Below are 23,785 nucleotides of genomic sequence, written 5' to 3'. Positions count from 1 at the left end.
TCTAATTATTTGCCCCACCCATAAAGGAGTCCCACCTGTTTGCCATCTCACACAGAGCCCCTTTCCTTTGTTTCTCTTAATGGCCCATCACCCAGGTGATCACCTCAACACAGGAAGCTAGCCTGGCTTATATGTTAACACTTGCTGGATCCAGGAGTTAGAAGGATTACACATACTGTACAACCTACTTTCTCCCCCCCCCGTCGCCCCCAAAACCCCTCATAACAATATTTAGTTAAGAGATGGTACAAAGAAAATAGGAAGTTTTATGCCCACTATTATCTACAGATGAGATGGAGAATAGATAGAGCTTGGATATTCATCACTACAATCCATTACAATGAATATGAAAGTGAGAACTACCGTATAACGCACTGATAGGAATAGGCACCTTGTAGATTAATGAATTTGTAGGCACTTTTTAAAGCCCTTTATTGCACTTTAGAATAATTGAGAGAAAGTGTACACATGGATGTGCGTTCATTTTTACTATGTACTTAGTGTTAGATTTTCTAAATTATTGTTAGATTTTCATAAAATACATTGAAGATGCTTTGACAGCAATGGGCCAAAGAACAGGGCTTCCCAGGCTGATTATAAAGCTTGGGCATTTTCATAAGGGGCGGGTGAACCTTAAGGAAGCCTGCTTGTCAGGGGTGGCCTATCCTGCTTTACCACCTGAGGAATGGTGCCCCCACTCCATGCCACCCCCACATTTGCTGCCACTGGGATGCCTCCCCTCTCTCTGAACTTGGCAAGAGCTGGGGCAGCAATGCTGCATAACAGAACGTCTCCCTCTTTAAAACTTGACTGGTAGTTTAAACCAACAATAAAAGTAAAGGTAAAGTTACTCCTGACCATTAGGTCCAGTCGTGGCTTACTCTGGGGTTGCGGCGCTCAACTTGCTTTACTGGCTGAGGAAGCTGGCGTACAGCTTCTGGGTCATGTGGCCAGCAGGACTAAGCCACTTCTGGCAACCAGAACAATGCGCGGAAATGCTGTTTACCTTCCCGCCGGAGTGGTACCTATTTATCTACTTGCACTTTGACGTGCTTTCGAACTGCTAGGTGGGCAGGAGTTAGGACCGAACAACGGGAGCTCACCCCGTCGTGGGGATTTGAACTGCCAACCTTCTGATCGGCAAGTCCTAGGCTCTGTTGTTTAGACCACAGCACCACCCACATCCCCTTAAACCAACAATACCCGCTAGTTATTTTCAGACAAAAAAATTCCTGCATTTCATTCCGTGTGCGGGGCAGGAGAGGGAGCACAACCCCTCCTGATCATGCAGAGTCCCGCTTGCATGGGTCACCTATACACCTGCAGCTGCTTGGGTGCAGCCCCCCCCCCCGCTGATGTCTGTACTCAACATGTGATAATCAAGAGTGGGGCGTTGGGGCATTCAGCATTGGGGCAAGGTTGCTCCACTTTCAGATCACATTTTGAGAAAATGTGAGCTTTTTGTCTGGAAATCTGCATATAAGCCTTGAAGCATTTTTTTGTGATTTTCAGGACCTATTTTTGTTTCCTTAATGCAAGTTTCTAGTTCCCACGGTGGCACAGCAATGCTAAGTTATTGTGGTATGTAAAAAGTAGCCCAAACTCATAAACTTTCAGCCCGAATGCTTTCAAATGTCAGAGTATCAATTCTTTTAAGAGTCCACATGCGAGTGTAAACATTTAAGAATAAGAACATTATAGAGTAAGTGAAAAGTCCACATTTACTTACAGTACTCCCACACCTGCCTGATTGAAAATGACAAGCCAGTTTTCTTAACTGTGTGCTAAGGAAATTCGCAGACTCATAAACATTTTTTGCTATGACCTTCAATGATGAACAGGAAGGCCAGCACTATTTGTTAACAGTGATCCAAGTTATTGAGGCATCAGGCATAAGCCTGCATTTTATTAATGTTTGATCAGGGCTTGTATATTAAAGAGAGAGCTTAAAGATTTTCAAATGTTTCATGCCAGGCAAGAAAACTAGCTGTTTAACACTGGCAATGTTTCCTCCTAGACAAGGAGAAAACAATTCTCAAAGTCGTAAAAGCTGGAATTACAGGCTAAGAACGAGGACACTGACCCTACATGTTACAGAAGATAACAAAGGCAGAGATAAATATAATTAGGAATGAGTAAATAGTAAAATAATGCCAATGTGCCTCCCAGTAAAATGAGCCAGATCTTCTTTCCAAGGTTAAAGGCCAAATGGAGAAGCATCTAGCTGGCAGAAATTTTGGGAAGTCTTTTAAAGCTGTTTCTTTCTTAAACTGAGAGAGTTAGAGGGCAATAAATGTTGGGAAGAGATAATGGGGAAAGCAGCTGGCTGAAGAGGGGGGGGTGTAAACTGAAGAGGCTTCTTTTAAAGCGGTTTTTTACTGTGTTCCTTTTTACTGTGTTCCTTTTTACTGAGTTCCTTTTCTACTTTATAAAGGCCTTATTCCTTTTAAAAGGCTACCTATGTTATGTATTAAAAATATATTGTCTTAAATGTAATTATGCAAAGGATTTAACAAATGCTAGATTCTTATTTCATATAGTTGTAAGAGTTGTAATTAAGTCAGCCACCAGCCTAGCCCCCTTGCCAGACAGGAAGACGCCATCCAAGCAGTTCTGATATATAGCTGTCAGACATTTGTTTGGAAACCTTCAAATGAAGGAGATCTTTCAATGTTGATGTGAAACTCAAGATCCTTGACATATGTTTAAGATAAAAATTTAAGATTAACCATTTGTTTTAGAAGGCAATAGGGCAAGGAGGGCAAGAGGTGAGCTGGTAATTAAGATTCCTTGTTGAGACACATGTAAGATATATTACTACTTATTTGTCATTTATAGATGTAACAATATATAGCTCTTTGTGTTCCATATAAGGACAGGAGGATATGGGTGTATCTTTTTGTGATTGGTTCTAGCAATCAGCCAATAGGAAATTCAACCAGGCTGATTGGACAGAGGCAGCCACAGGAGGAGCAAAGGGGGCTGGATTAAGGGAATATAAGTGCTGGCCATAATGGCAGGAGGCCAGGCCAGAGCTTGGTAACCATATACCACTGTGCCTCTCATTTATTTGTCTGACAAATAAATAATTATTTTAAATTCTCTATTGCTGCGTTGAATATTTCATTCCAGCTAAGCGTTAACCACAAGCAGGGTGCTACATTATCACTTCATTTGGGTGGCACATCAAGACGATTTTCTAAGGAAAATATTAGATGCCAGGCATATTTAATCAAGAGAAATTGGTATCTTCATTACACTGCGATACTGTCAAATTTATGGTCATCCATCAATTCACTGATGGGGTTCCAAGGACAAAGCAACAAAAGGAGAGATCTGGATGGGCAGTGAGATTCCCGGTCATAGCACGGATGTATATTCAGAACTGTTGAGGCTACAGTGGGAGCAGAAATGTTCTCCCATCCATGGAACAGTAAAAGCCTGCAGCTTCAAAGTTATGGTCTGACAGCTCTGTTTTTGTCTAGACCAGCTGGATGCAACCAAGAAAGAAACAAAAGAGATATTCAGCAAAGCAGACAGCAAGGAAGAAAAGGTGGGAACCAACAGCGCTAATTGTGTATCACAGCTGCTTGACTGCCACCCCTTATTTGTCTCTCCTATCACTTTCATAAGCCAATGTAGAGAAGATACCTGATCTTGACCAGAATCCAGCAGTGCTAATTGGAAAGAGGAGAAGAAAAGGGATGCAATCAAACATACAATATTCGGAGTAGTGGGGCTGATGTGGAAGCATTCGCTTGTTGTTTGTTCTTCTCCCCAGGATCGAGCTCAAGGCAAACCAGTGGCCGACTGTGCAAAGCACTGATTGGCTGCCACCTGTGACATCATGAGCCTCCCATTCTTCCAAAGTAAAGAATATCAAAGCAGCTGATCATGACAATATATTAGGCATGACTGGGATGAACATTCCATAAAGTATGCACCTTTGCTGATATCGTCCTCCTTTCCCATCAACTTCCTTACTTCAGAAAAACTTTTTTAAAGGATCTTTGTGTACCAGTGTGTGCGTGCGTGTGGAGGGCACTCACCCAGAAGAACGTCTCCCTAAGGTATGCAGCCTGTTGAGACTTTTTGGTTTTTATAGGTTAGGGCCAACACTTAAACAGTGCCATAAACAAACTGGAAAACAAACTGCATTTCCCCTCAATAACCAACCTTGCACACTCTCCTTATCTCATTCCCACAGAGTGACACTTTTGAATTAAGTGAAGTTGTTAAACACTCTTCAAAGGTAAGTAGGATGGCATATATCATGGTGGCTAGGGGGTTCTTGGACTTGGGGGTTACAACTGTCCACTCATTTCCAGATAAGTTGGATTTCTCACCATTAATATGGAGCAGAACCACATTGGTTAATGCCAACCATTAGGCAGAGTGAGATGGCTGCCTCCTGTGCTTGTGGTGGGGGTGGCAGCAGCAAGGCTGGGGGACAAAGTGTGTGCCACACAGCTTCCCCTGCATCCCCAACTCCTCGAGAGATTCTCTCAATGGGGTCTCATAAAAAGGTAAGTACATGTCACTTGGGAAGGCAGGCGAACTAATGCCAGTGTACTGGAAGAAGCAAAGATCACCAGTGCTGAAGCAATGATTCTTCAACATCAACTTTGTTGGACTGGTCATGTTGTGTGGATGCCCGATTATCGTCTTCCAAAGCAACTACTCTATTCTGAATTTAAAAATGAAAAGCGCAATGCTGGTGGTCAACAAAAGAGGTTTAAAGACTCTCTCAAGGCAAATCTAAAAAAAATGTAGTATAAACACTGACAACTGGGAAACACTGGCCTGTGAGTGCTCCAATTGGAGAACAGCCTTTACCAAAGGTGTCATGGGCTTTGAAGACACTCGAACTCAGGACGCAAGGGAGAAACGTGCTAAGAGGAAGGCACGCTTGGCAAATCCACACCATGATCAACTCCCATCCGGAAACCTATGTTCCCACTGTGGAAGGATGTGTGGATCCTGAATTGGCCTCCACAGTCACTTACGGACTCACTGCTAAGACTGTGTTCATGGAAGACAATCTTACTCAGCTATGAGTGATCACCGAAGAAGGAGGAGGAGGAGGAGGAGGAGGTGTCCTCACCCATGCCAGATGGCCCAGGAGGCCTCAATAACTAAAGATAGCAAAAACATCAGAAAGGTTCAGGAGAATGAACAGGTTCTCACTCCTCCTGCTAATCAACCAGTCCAGTTCATCCACCCAAACTAGGCTTAAAGGTGGCCTAATAAGAACCAAGTTAGCTGTCATCCAGAGGTTTCTAGTTCTGTACCACCATGGACTGCTCAGTCACATGACCAAGAAATGGTAAACTAGAGACTGGCACCGCAATAGTAAATTGTTCAGTTTTAGGGGTTCCAGTGATTACATTTGTTTGTTTGTTTCACATGAACATTTGTTTGTTTCATTAAATGTATGCACCGCTGGACTGTTGAAAAAACTCTTGAAAGCAGTTTAAAATCAAAAGTCTGACAAAACACCCCACCGTTCCTCATCTGGTATCTGCCTATCTTACCCAGGTATTATGATTTCAATTATACTCATGATTAATTTCAATTTTTTACCCAGCCTTCACCACAAGGCCCCATACAATATTACACAGTTTGCTTTCTTTATTAGATTTATATACCGCCCTTCGTCATAAAATCTCAAGGCAGTTCACAGCATTTTAAATCACAGCCACAATAATAGGGTGTGTCCTAAATGTATATATCCCAGGCCACAGTAAAGAGCTGCATCTCCAGCATTTTTGATTGTAGAAGCTCAAAAAGGTGAAACCTCTGGATCATTCCTGAACCCTCGATTAGCATTTGCTTGCAGCTCACAAAGCTGCTATTATAACCAGAAAGAGGGAGGGGCAGGCTAGAATCACACCAGCCAGTAATACAAAGGGATCCTGTGGCTATATTGTAAGACAACACTAAAAGCTGGCAAACTTTTCTGTCTAGTTTTTCCTTTTCCTTCCAAACTGGCTTCCCTCTGCAGTGAGACTCTAAATCAAATATTAAGGTTAGCAATTAGTTCCTCTAAACAAACAAACAAACAACACTCTCTCTGCTGATCAATGATTTTGCATTGTTTGCAAAGTTTCTAAATAGGCATCACATTTTTTAAAAAACACACACCTGGAATTCACAGTAAAAGCTTTCTTAATGGAATCTTGTAATGGGATTTTAATAAAGGGTTAGAACAGAATGATAGACTTCTGGAGTCAAGAGAGTACAATGCCTAAAACAGGAAGGGTAGAACATGGATTGAGAAAATGTGATTTCTTCCCATTCAGACACTCAAGATACGGTGGCTATAGTTTTGTTAAAGAAATCAAGGCTGCATCTGTTCTGGAAGAGACATAAGAAGGAAGTCATGCATCTTTAAAATGCATCTGCCACCCACAATAAAGCTGATCATTCTCATTTTCTATATAAACAGATGCTTCCAATGTACGAAATAGTAAAACAGCTAAAGACATAGTATAAGATAGTTATGGTACAATGCTAAACTATGGCACATGTATTTTTATCCTCCCACATCTCTTGTCAATAATGCCTCTTTGTGAGGGACCTTTTTCATCTCACACAGAGACCTGTCAGTATGCAAATGATAGTGAGATCAGGCAGGACCCAATTAAGTCACTGAGGAAAGGTGAGTGTCTGAAAACCTCTGAATTTTTTTTTGCTGAGCATTCCACAAACAAGTCTGTAGCTGTAAATCAGCAAGCAGAAAATTTGAGGAGTGTGCTGGAGGCTGAGCCAATAATGACATCATTTTGGAATGAGTTCACAATGACATAGCTTTGGACATGTCGAGATTTAGGGTTCTATACTTGCCAGCCATAAATGCGTAGTTCGGAGGCAATGCGTTTTATTGAACCTTTTTGTATAGAGTGAGAATGAAGCAAGTGTGTGTGTTCCACAGAACTCTTTACTAGGCTACAAAGTTATATATAAAGACAGCAATAGAATATAGAACCCAGTTTGAGGGAAGTAGCTAGAAAAAAGGCCATGGGCACAATCTTATTTGACTAGAAAATTACTCAAACAGGCAATGAGATATGAGGAAAGCAAAATTCTAGAGCCTATGGTTAAAGTGCGACAGCAGTTGGTTCAGAATGAAGTGGTCCATGAGCAACTAGAACATGCCAACGAGGACATATTCCCAGGGACGCGGACTTATAAAAAATATGGGGGGGGGGGCCGGGAAAGCTCATGAATAATAAATAAGCTCATGAATATGCAAATAAAGTGGCACCGCCTCCTCATGAGCGAATAGGGGAGAGCGTGCTGCGCCTATTAATCAGCTCCAAAGGAAATTGGGTGGAGCTTTTGCTCGGGAGGGAGGGCAGGAGGCATGCAGCCCGACCCTCCCTGTGCATTTTGGGCTGGGGGAGGGGCGGCGATGGTGCTCTGCTGGAGGGGCGCCGGAGATTATTGGGGGGGTGGAGCCCCCCCAAACGAATTTTTGAGGAGGCTCGGGCCCCCTCAAGCCCCATGGAGTCGGCGCCTATGCATATTCCCCAATGTTAGAAAATCACTGGCTTCCCATTTCTTTCCAGGCCTATTGTGTTGATTTTGACCTATAAATCCCTATACAGCTTGGGATCAGGATTGCCTGCTCCCATATGACTGTCCCTGCTGTCTCAGTTAAAGTGGGAGACAACCATGGATAGAGCCTTCTCAGTGGTGGTGCCCAAGTTGTGGTATCTGACTGACACCTATTCTCATAACCTTAGGCACCAGGTGAAAAACAACAACTGTCCTATTCTCCAAACCTTCTTATTAAATGGTTGTGTTGCTTTGGTGTAATGTAATGTGCTAATGAACTTTTACTTTTGTTTTGTTGTCTCTTACGCTTATCCTTCTTCAATTATTGTAGGTTTGTTGCTTTGAATCAATTGGTGTTCAAACCTTCATTGTAAACCACTTAAAAACCGCTTTGTTATTGCAATTGGGAGTTAGAAATCATTGCTGACCTGATGCAAATCACCAAGAGATCTTACCAGTGGAGCCTGTTCCATCTTCTGCCCACCTGTCAACAGCTTAAACCTATCTACTCAACTAGGTGTATGATCTCTAATGCTCCAAGAGAGGAAAATAGTTTTTGAGATGTTATGGAACATAGTTTGGGAATCCTTCCTGTTCCCAGCCAGCTATAGTTGAAGTACCAGTCTAAGAAACATAAAACGCCTTTAGCATGTTTTGCTGACAACACAGTGTATATGCAAATTCCATTAGGCTATAACATTCTCTCACTGGAGCTCTCAACTAATTGCACTGCTTTTCAAACAAGCCATCCATCCATTAACCTTAAATACACTTGTGTGTTGCAAAACTACAATGCAGGTGCTTTTATGGGCTTCCTGAAAGAACAGGTGTTTCTCTTCACTGTGGTTTGACCAAGAAGAGCGGCTAGGCTTTGTTAAAGCAATGGTAAAGGTAAAGGTACCCCTGCCCGTACAGGCCAGTCGTGTCCGACTCTAGGGTTGCGTGCTCATCTCGCTCAAGAGGCCGTGAGCCGGCACCATCTGAGGACACTTCCGGGTCACGTGGCCAGCGTGACGAAGCTGCAGCTGGCGAGCCAGCACCAGCACAGCACACGGAAACGCCGTTACCTTCCCGCTATAAAGCGGTACCTATTTATCTACTTGCACTTAGGGGTGCTTTCGAACTGCTAGGTGGGCAGGAGCTGGGACCGAACGACGGGAGCTCACCCTGCCGCGGGGATTCGAACTGCCAACCATACGATCAGCAAGTCCTAGGCACTGCGGTTTTACCCACAGCGCCACCCGCGTCCCTTTGTTAAAGCAAAAGCCACCTTTAATTACTGTATTTTTCCATGCATAAGACGCCCCCTATTTTGGGGGACTCAAAAATAAGAAAATGGGGGAGATTGCCCCTGTGTATAAGACTACACCCCCTTTTTAAACATTATTTTTAGTATAAAAAAACCTAGTCTGATACACGGAAAAGTACGGTATGTCTTTTTCAACCAATGTGGGAATGCATTGAAAACCAACAAAGTTCAAGGACTATTATTGTTGTAGAAGATTCACATATATGGCTACTGAACACAAGAAGGACCCTGCTGGGCCAAACCAAAAGTCATCTGGCCCATCCAGCATGCCATTTCTGTATCTGGTTTACAACACAGGGGCACAGGCAGCTGCCTTGTAATGAGCCAGGCCATCTAGCTCAATATGACTGGCAGGAAATAATTCAGGAGTCTGGGTAGGAGTTTCCCCCACAGCCCAGCCTAGCAATGTCAAGAATTTAACCTGGGACCTTCTGCAAGCAAAGCAGATGCTCTACCTAGCTGTGACCCATCCCCATTAGAGAATTTTCAGTTGGAGAAATAGAATTTTAATGACTAAGAGTCATCACGTGATCCCTCCTTCCTGAATTTTGAGATCACACTGAGCTCAGCTCAAATGCTCTAATGGGCATGGGTGGCATCAGCTGCCTATGGTTCATACTGTTAGAAGGAAAGCCATCATTGCTCCACTTGGAAGGCCAGTTTGGGTTGCAAGCCAGTTAATTCCTCTGCATGCTTTCATTTCATTAAATCCATTGTGGAAAGCTGGGTGTAGAACATCTGCTTTACACATCTTCCTATGTTCCTAAATAAGGGAGGGAGCAGGCTGATCAGGCCCTACCTGCCTTCAGACCTTTGATTGTTGGGGTGGGGCGAAGTTAACCTGCAATTCAGTCTGTTTCAGTCCATGAAAGAATTGATCAGCGTTTGCATCCCTCCCTTCGATTTAAAACCTATCCGTGTTGATTATAAACACACACCTACCTCCATGGCCCGTGAAGGGAATCCAAGACGAAGCTCTCCTTAAAGAGAGCTTCCTTAAAGCAATGTTTCCTAAACCCACGTCCCAGCACCCCACTGATTTCTTCCTCTAAGGCTATAGTTAGGACCTCTTTTTCTGATAGCTCCTGGTTTCATTCCCTTGCACCCTGCGGGGGTGGCGGCAACTTGAATAAAATATTGGGGGACCCCAGGCAAGTCCCGCCCCGCATAATCGATCACAAGACACGGTGCACACATACGCACACACTATTTGAATGGCATCGCCCATCAACTTTGGGGCGGGCGTTTGGCCCTAGGAGTTGGCTGCAATTTCAAAGACTCTCTCCCCCCCCCCCCTTACGCGGCAGATATATTTCTAGATCACAACATTTGCCGTTGTTACATATCCGGCACCCTCGGATCAGCAGCTATCAAAGCCACAGTGTATTTTAGAGAGGGCGAGAGATCGAAGGCAGCCCAGCCCAGCCTTGGCTCCGCCTTCTTGGAAACTGCGGAGCGAGGGAAGCTGGGCGAAATATTGCCCTGTCGCTCCTTTTGTTCGTGGCGCCCCAGCAGAGGGCTCCTCGTTGTCGTCGCTTTCCCTCGATCCCGGGCTGCCGGGCGGAGGAATCCTCTGCTGGACACAAAGGACAGCTCCTCTTCGCGGATCGAGGGCGACGCGCGTCCCTTCAATCGAGGATCAAAAGACGCCCCGCAGCGTGGCGACAGATGCGCCGACGGGGATCCTTCGCCCGCTCAGGCAGGCGCGTCAGCCCCCTGGCCCAGTGAAGGCGCCTGGTTCGGGTGGGTCTCGTTTCCCGGAGCATTGCGAGGGAGATTCGAGGGAACCGCCAAGCCGTCGCAGAGCAACGCCTTCCCGCGGCGAATCCCAGAACAATAGGCTTGGACCTCGGGGACACTGCCGCGCGCCTTCCTCCACCCCTCGCTCTGCAAGGCCAACTTTTCGAGGATCAGAGGCGATGTGGCCTGCGGCGGCGATGCAACCGGGTGGGGTGGTGTGGTGCTGGAAAAGCAGAAAGTCCCTCTCTCCCTAACCCCCCCTCCACTCCGCCGCCCTTCTCCCACCTCCCACCGCCCAGGGGAGATCGGCTCCATTGTCTAGGAAAGGAGCGGGAGGTGCAGGGGACGGAGCGCGCGGTGGCGGCGGATAAAGGAGCGGTGCACCTCAAGGACACCCCCGAAGGGTCAGGGAAGGAGGAGGAGATGGGCACGCGGCGTTTCCTCGGCCGATGGGCATCCCCTTGGAGGCTCGCCTTACCTGGAGGTGCATCCCGCTGTCTCCGGGCGCCTCGACTCTGCTCTCTGGCCGGCAGCCGCCTCCCCGTCTAGCGACTGGGAGCCCGCCGCGCCCTCCATGGTCCTCGTCGGCGCCGTGGCCTCCTGACCGCAAAAGCGCCGCCTTGGTGGGGAGGGCGGAAGGCGCTGTCCGCAGCTCCTCGGTGCTGAAAGCGGCTGCTCCCTCGGCCGAGAAAGCGCGTGCGCTAATCCTAGGAGAATCGGCTGGGGAGGGGACCGGGCCGAGCCGGACACGTGGTCCAATAGCAGCGAAGGGAGAGGGGAGGGGAGACACGCTTTGGAGCGGGAGCTGGGGCTGCTGCCCAGTTGGGCTGATCGACCTCGTTATGACCGAGAGCATATCCACGAGGGTGATAATGGACCTATGGTCCTCGGTGCCTTCGAAGTATCGGTGCTTTTCCAGTCTGGATTTATTTCCACAAATTCTGGAACTTAGTAGACCTCAAATCCATCCAGAAAATAAAAGAAACTTGCATTTGAATGCCAAACTTCTTGACCAGATGTTCCGATAAAGGAGCAGGAGCAGTAAACATTACCTGAGCTCAGCATGCCAGTCGCTTCTTAATTTCTCCTTTAAACATTAATTCCTGGTTTTGGGGAAGGGGTCGGGGTTCTTACCTATGATTAAAAAGTTGTGTGTTCAAAATAAATAAGTTTCCATCTTGGTTAAAAAGACCTGTCCCTTCACAGGCTTAACACTCGATTCCGTGTGAATGCTGTGACAAGGAAGGTTTAAGGGGAAATTGACTTTAAAAGAAAACCAATTTCAGGTGTTGTGCATTCAGTGATGATTATTGTTTGAATGTTTTTAATTTAAGTTGGATGGGTTTGTTTTGTTTTTTGCATGTTGGAAGCTGCAATAAAAATCAGGTAATGAAGATAAACAAAACATAATACAATCCAAGCTGAGGTCTGGCCATAAAACAGTGATTTTACATTAAAGGGAGTTAAATTTAGCTTACACAATAGTAAGCAGTTTCCTCACAATGCATAGCACAATTTACGGTATATCCTTTCAGGAATGAATGGCAGAATTGTCTGTGATTATAGTAGCTTTGGGCTAACTTCTGACACTGACTCTTGTATCATTGGCATTGACATTGACCTTTTCAGTATAATGACATCTTCTTTGTGTCACCCTCGTTGAAAAGCGAGGACAATAAATAAATAATAGGAATCATTAAGAGTGGTGGAAACTCAGTAATCCACCTTCTGTTTAGAATAAGCCCTTCCTCTTTTAATGCCATAGCTGTCTTAAGACAGCATAAAGACCATATAAGCTGTTCTGTGATACTAGTTTGGAGAGACCTTCTCTTAGCCTGGGATAATGAGATTTAGAAGCCTAGAAGAGTCCCAAGAACAGGAAATGAGGGAAACAGAATTGACTCTGTAATAATGGCAGTCTCAACCAACAGTGTGAAAGATGCTGAGCGAGGAAGCAGTCCCTCCTCCTGAATTCAGGCAACAGAAGTTGTCTGATTCATTTAAGCAGCAGGCTTGATGATTAACACTACAGCGATGGCAGCTGACAGATCCAAGATTGTTTATGTGTCCCAGCAAAAAGAAATGAACTGCTTGACAAAAAGATAGTACAGGATTTATTTGAAGTTAAAAAGCTCTGCTTACCAGTTCTTCTTCTCCCGCAGCCTTCTGATGCTTAAAAAAAGTTAGCAAGAATTAAGAAAGCAACTGAAATGTATAGATGAATTGACTTGACAGGCTTTTGTAAACATGTCACTACATTTTTCACTTAGCAGTTTTATGGAGGCTGCAGTCTAGCAGGAGGGCTTTATTCCAAAGGATGATGCTGGACTTTGTCACTTCCTTATTCGGAGTTCTTGACTGGTGCAGTGCAGCTCTTTAACACTCCAGCAGAAAGGAGGGACGGTGCTGTAGCCAAAGCAATGGGTGGAAATCCCCAGGTTTATATCTGCAACATCTCCTAGGCCAGTCTCTTCCAATCTGGTACCTTCCAGATTCTTTGGACCACAACTCTCATCTGGTCTCAGGAAGAGGCATTTTCACACTGTGCTGCTTGAGATCCTTTCACTGGAGATGGCGGGAACTGGACCTTTTGCATGGTCTGGGCTCTGCACTCCTCCCATAGGGTGGTATATGGGTGGAGTTTAAATTTATGGTGCCTGGTTTATTTTAATAAATGCAAATCAAATGGATCATATTGATTTGCTGAGCTCTCAGGATAGGGAAGGGATGCAAGAAATTCCACGGCCATGTTGGTTGCAACTGATGGGGGTTGAAGTCCAAAAATCTGGAAGGCATCAGGTTTGAGAAGGATGTTCTAGGCCTTCAATAATCAAGATGAAGGCTTACAGAGAATGGAGTTACACTGGTTCCAAATAAACCCATGCTACAAGGTGGAGGAATGCAAGGCATTCTCCTTCACACATTTTATCAATCCAGTGGCAGCCACAAGCATAATGCTCAAGTTTTGGGTGCCCAAGTTTGTGGGTGCAAGGCATCCATGATTTCTAGATTTAGTAGCTGCTAGAATAGGGATGCAGGTGGCACTGTGGTCTAAACCACAGAGCCTAGGGCTTGCTGATCAGAAGGTTGCTGGTTCGAACCCCCACGATGGAATGAGCTTCCATTGTTTGGTCCCAGCTCCTGCTCACCTAGCAGTTCGAAAGCATGTCAAGTGCAAGTAGATAAATAGGTACCACTCCGGCGGGAAGGTAAACGGCGTTTCCGTGCGCTGCTCTGGTTTGCCAGAAGCGGCTTAGTCATGCTGGCCACATGACCCGGAAGCTATACGCCGGCTCCCTCGGCCAATAAAGCGAGATGAGCGCCGCAACCCCAGAGTCGTCAGTGTCTGGACCTAAGAGTCAGGGGTACCTTTACCTAGAACTGAATCAAGGTTTGGGGAATTAAACAACAATAAGTGAACTCCAAGATCCAGCAGAGATTCAATATGAAAATAATACAGGCCAGCTTCCTAATGAGGTAATCATCTTATGATGGCTGAGTCATTAACCTAACACAAGATGAGCCATCAAGTCATTCAGTTCCCAACAGCAAGAGAGGTGGAGCCCCTTCTCCAGCTGTGTGTTAGTGGCAGAGACAAAAAAGGTTTAGGATTTTAGTTTGGATGATGTAGGCTGGGGAAAAATCCTTTTCAGTCTGTTAGCAGCAACAAGAAAGAGGAAGGGGGCGGGGAAGCACCATGGGGGCTGATTGCGACAGATTGCAACAAAGAGACAGATTCCATGGCAGATTTATCTGTTCTTAAACCCAAGCCTGCTGTGCCAGTTGGAAAAGCAAGAGACTCTCCTGGAATAAATTGCTTTGAACCCCTCCGCCTAGACTCGGGTAAAGGTAAAGGAACCCCTGACCATTATGTCCAGTCGTGACTGACTCTGGGGTTGCGGCGCTCATCTCGCTTTACTGGCCGAGGGAGCCGGCATACAGCTTCCAGGTCATGTGGCCAGCATGACTAAGCCGCTTCTGGCGAACCAGAGCAGCGCATGGATACGCCGTTTACCTTCCCGCCGGAGCAGCACCTATTGATCTACTTGCACTTTGACGTGTTTTTGAACTGCTAGATTGGCAGGAGCAGGGACCGAGCAACGGGAGCTCACCCCGTCACGGGGATTCAAACCGCCGACCTTCTGATCGGCAAGTCCTAGGCTCTGTGGTTTAACCCACAGCGCCACCCGCATCCCTAAGGCAGAATAGAATGGTACTATTACTTCTCTTGAGCTGGACACTATACTTCTGTTGATGCAGCCTAGAATAGTGTTAGCTTTTTTTGCTGCTGCATCACACCATTGACTCATGTTAAGCTTGTGGTCCACCAAGACTCCTAGATTTTTTCACATGTACTGCTGGTAAGCCAGGTGTTTCCCCATCCCATATTTGTGCATCTGGTTCTTCCTGCCTAAGTGCAGAACCTTACGTTTGTCCCTCTTGAAATTCATTTTGTTCACTTGCGCCCAGTTCTCCAATCTGTTAAGGTCATTTTGAATTCTGATTCTGTCTTCAGCAGCATTAGCTACCCTTCCCAGTTTGGTGTCATCAGCAAATTTGATGAGCACTATGTCCCCCCCCCCCTTGCGCACTGCCTTGACTCTGGATTCACTGGGATAAGCAAACAACCAGGTATATACAGAAAAAGCACAGTGCATTTGGCATATTTCTAGGCCAGTTTGCTTTACTACTTACAATAATGCTCTCTCTCATACTAGCACTGCTCAGCAAGCTCTTCTCCTTTCAATCCATTAGGGCTGGCTCAGGGAAGCATATTCCCTATAAGAGCATCACAGCCTAATCCAGCTTGATACATCAAGGACCAGGATGCTGCTGTTGAGTCCAGTTTTTGAATCTCAGCACACATCCCATTTGGCTCAAGCTCAGGACTTTCCACGATAGGATTTAATTTGTCTCAGTAGCACAACCTAATACATTCTTTGCTGCTTAAACTGCTGAATAATTCAGCAAAACAGAGCTATTAAGGGAGCTGGAATGAGCAAGACAAAGTTAATTCCCATTTCCCAGTGCAACTAGGGATGGGACAATGACATCACTATAGTTTGCAACGGAGCATTATCTTTTAGGATTAAGATATCAAAGAAGAAGAAAGCTCAAATAGGGGACAGGACATGGGTATCCAGTCATGCAGCACAATCCATTGCACATTTACCCAGAAGTAACTCACTGTGTTCCACGGGGCTTATGATCAGGTTAGGGTGCAAAAGGTTGCTTTCTGCCTTAAGCAAGGCAAATAAGCATTGGAGGCTTGTCCATTAGGGCAAATGGGGCACGGCCCCACCAATCACCAACCCAGTAAATGGGAGATTGTTTTGTCTGGCAAGTGAAAATGCTTGTGTAGAAGGAATGGTTGCTTTAGCAGAGGGCTTTCTCAGTAGTGGCACCAGCCCTGTGGAACGCCCTCCCATCAGATGTCAAGGAAATAAACAACTATCTGACTTTTAGAAGACATCTGAAGGCAGCCCTCTTTAGGGAAGTTTTAAATGTTTGATCTTTTATTGCTATTATTATTATTTTATTTTCTGTTGGAAGCTGCCCAGAATGGCTGGGGAAAGCAAGCCAGAGGGGTGGGGTATAAATAATAAATTCTTATTCTTATTCTTATTAACACTGACCCTACATGTCACTCCTTCCCCTCTCCCCCTCCCCCAATTACTAATCAAAAGGTTCAGTAGCCTTAGGCTCTTTCCCAAAGAGTCCCAAATATACGTGAATCTATTTTCTCCTCCCCACACAGGCTTTTCTGGGGGTTCCTCTGATTCTCCAGAGTGATTGGTTTTTTTGGCGGGGGAAGCCCCCTTCCACTAGCATGAGACCTTGCATAGGGTTCCTGTTTTCAGGATAGGCTAATTGAGTCCTGCACCATATCTTGAAAATACTGTTTCACGCCACTCCAATCTCCAAGCAGTGTGAGATTCCATGGATTTCAGTTGCTTACCCATGATTCGGTCTTCTGAGAATGAGGGGCAGCGGAGACTGTGGTGTCTTTATGATATATGCTTTATTTGCACATCTATACAACCTGAGTCTATGATTGGGGGGGGGGGGGGTTTCACAGCATCAACAACCGAACAGGGCCTTGCTTGCCCCATAACCACAGCCTCAGATTCAAACAGAAAACAGGCATTGCTCTGACTCTCTGGCTTTCCAGCCTGTTGTTTCCAGCTTCCAGCTTTTGCTGACATCATGCCATTCTCCACTCTGGCTTTTACCTTTCTAAATGCTAGCAGATTTGTGCCATTTTCAGTCTGGCGCAGAGTCACTCCCTTTGTTTCCTTAGTGACCCATTACCTCGCCAGGAAGCTAGTCTGGCTATTCCAGGAATTCGAATCCTTGATTAGATTTTAACAGTTGCTGGATGTAGGGATTGGAAGGGTCTCAGCATACAGCCTGCCTCCCCCACCGCAAACTCATAACAATACTTTTAGAAACAGTCTGATGTTCTTTTGTTTACTACTAAATTTGCAAATGATAAAGGAGGGATGGCAATGGAAGGAGACAATAAATTTACCAGATGCTCTGTCAACTCAGCTTGCTTGGAACACATAATCCTGGGTTTCCAAAATAGAGTCCCTCTGGAGGTCTCTCCAGGTGAAAACTGAAACTTCCTTCTGAAACGCAGGCTATCGTGGCAGAAGCTGGCTATTTTTAGGGGTGCCTCCTAACAGGACCATTGCAGCCTATCCCTTAGTTAAACAGAAGTCATTGAGTTTGCTCGTTGTGGTGCCTAGTAACTGGTATTGAAGGTAGCTAAATTTGCGAGGGAGATAAATTTGTAAAATTACTCAGTAAATTAAATAAACTAAACGCGGCTTTATTTATGGAACAGTCAATACCTATCCAGCCAGTATGTCCACAATGGAAATGTGCATCACACAATAGGATTAAGCTGTCAGAAGAGATGCAAAGCTAATTTAGACACAGGACCCTTTGGTTATATCTTTTTGTGTTTTGCACAGTTTCTCAAATAGTATGGAATTCTCTCTGCCAAGTACAGAGCTATTTTGTAATTTACAGATAAGTTCTTTAATGTCTGTTTTTTTGGGGTGGGGTTTAAATGTATGCAATGTAAGTACAGCTGTATACAATCCCTGTTATCCTTATACTCAGCAATTATTTATACTCACAGAAATGTCACTTATCCAAAGCAGCAGCAAAAGGCAACCTCTGAGATGAGACTTTTGCTTACACTTCTATGCAATTGCACATTGCTGAATAACTCAACCATACCCATAGTTTATGTTTGAAAAACATGTGATCACCAGGTGCAGGAGCATAATATTGCAGTGTTGGGAAAAAGTGGTAGAAGCAGAAAGCAGTGTGGAAGGGAAACTTATTAGGTTACACCCGAACTTAGTCATCATGATTAGAGTAGACCTACTGAAATCAATGGAACTTGATTTCAGGCCCATGGATTTTGATATGTGTCTACTCTAAGCACAACTACACCTGGCTCTAGCCCATTAAGTACAATGGGCAACTAAGTTTGTGTCACTTATATAGTCTATTCTAGCTTTCATCAACCTAAGAAGAAGAAGAGTTTGGATTTGATATCCCGCTTTATCACTCCCCGAAGGTGTCTCGAAGCGGCTAACATTCTCCTTTCCCTTCCTCCCCCACAACAAACACTCTGTGAGGTGAGTGGGGCTGAGAGACTTCAAAGAAGTGTGACTGGCCCAAGGTCACCCAGCAGCTGCATGTGGAGGAGCGGAGACGCGAACCCGGTTCACCAGATTACGAGTCTACCGCTCTTAACCACTACACCACATGCCATTCAGTAGTTTGGACTACAGCTCCCATCAGCCCTCACCAGCATGGAAGCAAAGAAGCAAAGCAGTCAGCTGAATTTGTCAATAGGCATATTATTCAGGTGCCTAGGGCCTCTAGTGTCTGAGAGCTTCAAAGTATCTCAAGGGGGGGGGAGGGAGATCTTTGGACCATGTCAACCAAGGTGCCCCCCTTTAACAAACGAATACTTACAATAATGTCATTTATAAGAATATGGCTTGCACATTATATATAGTTTGGGAGGAGGAATACTGCCTGGCAAATGAGGCATAGGCAGAGTTCCAACACACAGTGAAGCTGCCATGTGATCTATTGTATCTCTGTAGAGGGGATACTGATGGTGTAATGTGCTTTGAGTTGTAAAATGGGCATGCAGTGAAGCCATCCCAAATTCATTTCACTATGTGTTACAAAAGTGAAACAAACACAGACTAAACTATGCAGCGCAGCTTTTGGGGGGAGGTGGGGTCATTTTAGCCTACAGGGGAAGAACTGTAGTTCTGAATATTCCCTTCCCTCATCCAAAGTTTCTGTGCAGAGAAAATGAGCATTTCTAGAACCCACTTTCTCCCTGACAGAAAAGCTAAAGTCTCACAAACCATGACTGGACCATGCTGACTGCTTCTTTCTCTATCTCATCCTTACACAAACCCTGCCCTACAAACCACAACCTTCACATTTGTAAATAAGACATTTGTGGCCAGGCGGGGTGGCAGCAAGGACTCTTCATTAAATGAGAGACACTTTCTGTTGTGTGTCCTTGTTTCTCAGTTTGATCCTTTTACATGGTTTTGTACGTTTAGTGATTTGCTGTTATTTTTTTATTGATTATAGATTAGCAATTCTTTATTGTAACTGATAAGAGTAAACTGTTTAATTATTATTTGCTGATGTTTAATTTTACTCTTTACGATTGGAGTCTAATGGATTATTCAATATTGCTTTATTTGATATAAGTTGTTTATTTTAAAGTTATTGTGACTTTTTATATAGGTTCTTTGTTACTATTAATATTTGCTGTTTTATTTTTATTATTAGGTGTGTTGGAAGCCGCCCAGAGTGACTGGGGCAACCCAGCTAGATGGGCGGGGTATAAATAAATAAATAAATAAATAAATAAATAATATTCATTATTATAATCATCATCATCATTATTATTAAAGCCAGAAACGTTCCAGGTCAGAACAAGGACTAGTTTCTGGCGTCTCCTGAATCCCCATGCTACAATTGCTGGCACATGGACTTTCCTTTCCCCTTGATAGGTCCAGTCCATATGGTCAGCTGCTTACATAGGCTATGGAGCAGTTTTCAGCAGCAAATACACTGCCTGTGCAATATACAAAGAAAGCCACACAATAATGTGGAAGAGGCTCTTTTCTTGAGGTTCAGTAGCTGAGCTGGGACTTGAAGCAAAGTTTTCCCCAAACTGAAACTTAACTCTGTTATTGTGCGCTCATTCCTCAATGGTACAGGCATGTGGGGCAAAGTGCAGAGTGAAGCTTATTCTGGTTCCCATTTGCATGGCCTTTAGGTCTTATGAAGGTTTTGGTTTGTCGTTAGTAAGAACAGGAAGCTCCATTTCCAGTTTTAGGAAGAGTCTCTTGACTGCTAGTCACTTATTAATACACTTGAATACTGCAATTTGCTATACTTCATGAATGCACAACTAGTCCAACGTGATTAATCTGCCCTGCTTAAAACCAAGCATGGAGTGCTGTGCCACATTTTTCAGAGGGCATAGGTTGAGGAAGGCAGAATATAAATGACTTTTTATCAACATAGAAACAGACAAATACACCCACCCACCCACCCAACTGATTGCATGAGAGTCTTTTATCAGGTTTCTTTGGGCTGGGCGTTCAAGCAGAAGAGAGCTGGCAAATTGCAGCCCACATCAAACAATCTGAATGGCAGAGCCTTGTTTAAAGGCCCATTTGTATTGATTAAATGGAAGTGCCTAATTGCTTATCTGTAAAGATTAATGCAGGAGCAGAGCGAGTCAAGATCCTGGCACTCTCTGCCAGCCCCAGGGACAGCGTTTTCCGTGTATAACACGCAACGTGTAATGAACTGCTGGTTTAAATGCATTTATTTATTCATGGCCATGAGGGTGCAGTGGAACCTGAGGCATCTCTGGCTCAGATCTTGCTGGGAACAGTTTTGAGACCTTGCAGCCAGACCTCAACCCAGAAAACTGGCTATTGCCTCTATTAATGACGCAGCCATGAGACTGGGCCTCTCCTGTGCCTTCCACCACTGGACTGTTTCTGAGCCATTTTACTCACCTCAAAATTGGCTGTTAGGCCAATATTTTTGCATATGAAAATGCCTAAAGGACAGCAGATATGGAGCCAGATTAATATTTCTGGTACATTAATGAAATCCACGGTCCTATTTGCTATCCATCATCAATGAATACATCACCAATCAATATCATAGTTCCATTCAGTCAGAGATGGGTCTCCTGGGACTCTCCAGTCGTTGTCTCCAGCTCCCATCAGCCCCAGCCAGCATGGCCTGTGATCAGGGATCATGGGAGTTGTAGTCCAGGAACATCTGCAGGGCCAAATGTTAATGCCACCCCTGCATTAAGTTCTTAGAGCACAGCATTTTTGTTTTTCATTTATCAAAAACTGTCCCGAGAACATTTTGTGATTGAGCAGCCTAGGAATGTGGTAAATAATTTTTTTAAGCAAACGTTTGTCTGAATTTTTGTCTGTTCTGTTCTGGAAGCTCCAGATCGGCAATAGTGTGCAAGGAGGCAAAATGGCTTGGGCTGGTCCTGGGTCCTTCCACATGCACAGTCATTTCCATAGATTATTATTATTATTTTAATCTTCTTTTTCTGTTACAGTGGTACCTTGGGTTAAGAACTTAATTCGTTCCGGAGGTCCGTTCTTAACCTGAAACTGTTCTTAACCTGAGGTACCACTTTAGCTAATGGGGCCTCCTGTTGCCACTGCGCCGCTGCCACACGATTTCTGTTCTCATCCTGAAGCAAAGTTCTTAACCTGAGGTACTATTTCCGGGTTAGTGGAGTCTGTAACCTGAAGCGTCTGTAACCTGAAGCATCTGTAACCCGAGGTACCACTGTATTTGCTTTCTGTTTTTAAGCTCAAGGAAGAAACTTGCATGGAATATGCTGGGAAGGTTGTGGTTTCACCTTTTCTGCACCCTGCTGTATTTCTGCTGCATTCCCCCTTGGTGCCTGTCTCCAGAAGAGACAGAGGGAACGTCTAACTCAGCAATTTCCGTTAAATATACTCGGAGTCGAGAGTGGGTTTCATGCTCTTTATTCGGCCCATAGTGGTGAGGAGGAACGGAAGTTCCCCCAGAATGTCTGCTTATATACATTATTTACACAATGGGCCCCACGTGATTGGCTAATTCCGTGATTCTTCTGTAGGCCAATCAGGTTGCGGATTCACTTCCACCTTGAGCTGGATTGGGTGGCTCCTGTGGACCAACCAGACTGCTGCATTCTGGATCCTATTATTCTAGGACCAATCAGACTGCTGCATTCTGGATCCTATTGTTCTAGGACCAATCAGACTGCTGCATTTTGGATCCTATTCAACTCATTACATAACGTTCTGCTCTTTCTTGCAACAGGAGAGAAGTGAGCGGCTTCTCCTCTTTGGCCTGCCTCTGCTGATTCTGCCACGAGCCCCGGCCACTCCAGGTATGGAGCATCTTGCTCTGTCGCCACAGCCAGCAGAGTGCCCTGCCTTCTCCAGGAACAGCCTGCCTGCTTGCTTTGCATCCATCACTGTCAACAAGTCTCCACTCAGCTGCCGCTCTAGGCAGCCTTCCAAAAAAGCAGCCGCTGCCAAAGGTGCAAGGAACAGGCTGATGCATATGGACAGCCCTTCCCCTCAGCCTTCTGTGCCTGTAGTTATGTCACTCTCCGGCTCTCTGACTTTGACGGATGCCAAGGCTGTGCAATCTAATAAATGTCACATTACTCACTCTCTCCTGGCAAGCTCTACGTCTGTGGCCTGTTACTCATTCCTCTCTCATGATTCACCTGCCAAAGCCCTGGCGGTTGGCCACTTGCTGATTGTCGGTAGACAATAGACCACAGGCTTCTCCCTCGTTCTCTACCTGTGGTCATTTCTGTTGCCCTTTTCGGTTCCTGAGCAGCTTCGGAAGCTCCCTGCCATCACTTCCTGCCAAGCAGAGGTAATTTACACCAACCCCCACATTTCCCCTCTAAGGCAAGCTTTATTGCTCACCCCCGATCTTGCATTTTGGATTTTATTTTCAGGGTGGATATGTAGGTCTGATCATGCGGTGCTGAGGAAGAGGCAAAGCTGGGAGGAAAGTGTGGGGCAGTCATGGAACGGACCATACCCACGGGTCAGCAACCTTTTGAGGTCCATGGGCACATTTGGATTTTTGAGCAAGGCCTGTGAGTGCCATTCCCTCTAGCCACTTCCGGTAGAATCAATCTGAGTCTTGAAAAGTACATAGAGTTGACAGAGGAAGTTGGAAAGAGTGTAACTGCTCCAGCTTCCTCCTTCAACTGTACTTTTCAAGGAGAAAAAAGGCAACCATTCCATGACTAGGGGATAGTGAGTATGGGAGAGGAGACTCAGATGTTTTGTGGAACCAGGGAAAGACTATGAGGGCAACATTGTGCCCAGGGGTGCCACAATGGCAATCCCTAGGCCAGGCATAGGCAAACTCGGCCCTCCAGCTGTTTTGGGACTACAACTCCCATAATCCCTGACCACTGGTCTTGTTAGCTAGGGATCATGGGAGTTGTAGTCCCAAAACAGCTGGAGGGCCGAGTTTGCCTATGCCTGCCCTAGGCTATGCAGCGAAGCTGAAACAGAGCACATGGTTTACAGTTGTTGTTTTAAAAGGGGGAAAAAACTGACCCCCCCTTTTTAAATTGGCTTTTCGAATTAAAGTTTTTCAAGTACATATCCAATGTACAACATCACAACAAGATTCCAGAGAATCTCTTGGACTTCCCTGCTCCCTTTTGTGGGACTTATTGTTAGTCATTTCATGCATCTTTTATAATAATCCAAACATTTTACATCTCCGTTATATCCAAAATTCACCATTAAACTACAAGTGTTATTCCAGTCCTACCACTGATTTTAACTGTTTACAATGGTTTTTAAGATAAATTATAAATTCCCCCCATTCCTTATTAAAATGTTGGTCTTCCTGATTTCTGATTCCTCCAGTCATTTCAGCATAGTCCATCAACTTAATCTGCCATTCTTCTCTGGCCGGGACTTTTATCTTCTGCCCATCTCTGGGCCAATAACATCTGCGAATGTATGTGGTCGCATACATAAATAATCTTTTCTGCTCCATTGGGATTTTCTGGTCTATGAACTACCAAATGGA

The 23,785-nt window shown here is 45.0% G+C and overlaps 1 protein-coding gene across 2 annotated transcripts in view; it reads right to left on the bottom strand.

Moving 5' to 3' along the window:
- DISP2 (dispatched RND transporter family member 2) overlaps positions 1–11,383 on the bottom strand; it is a 31,637-nt gene extending 20,254 nt beyond the window's left edge. Inside the window, exon 1 of one of the 2 annotated variants that reach the window (XM_083506149.1) lies at positions 11,088–11,383. In XM_083506149.1, the coding sequence (XP_083362275.1) occupies positions 11,088–11,185 (98 nt within the window). In that variant the 5' untranslated portion in view covers positions 11,186–11,383. The remainder of the gene's footprint in view (positions 1–11,087) is intronic. The other variant, XM_083506150.1, reaches the window with a different exon arrangement.
- Between the last annotated feature and the right edge of the window lie 12,402 nt (positions 11,384–23,785).

This window comes from Podarcis liolepis, assembly GCF_965112155.1.
Source record: "Podarcis liolepis genome assembly, chromosome: 1".
Lineage (NCBI taxonomy): Eukaryota > Metazoa > Chordata > Lepidosauria > Squamata > Lacertidae > Podarcis > Podarcis liolepis.
This window is presented reverse-complemented; position numbering and strand designations above follow the sequence as displayed.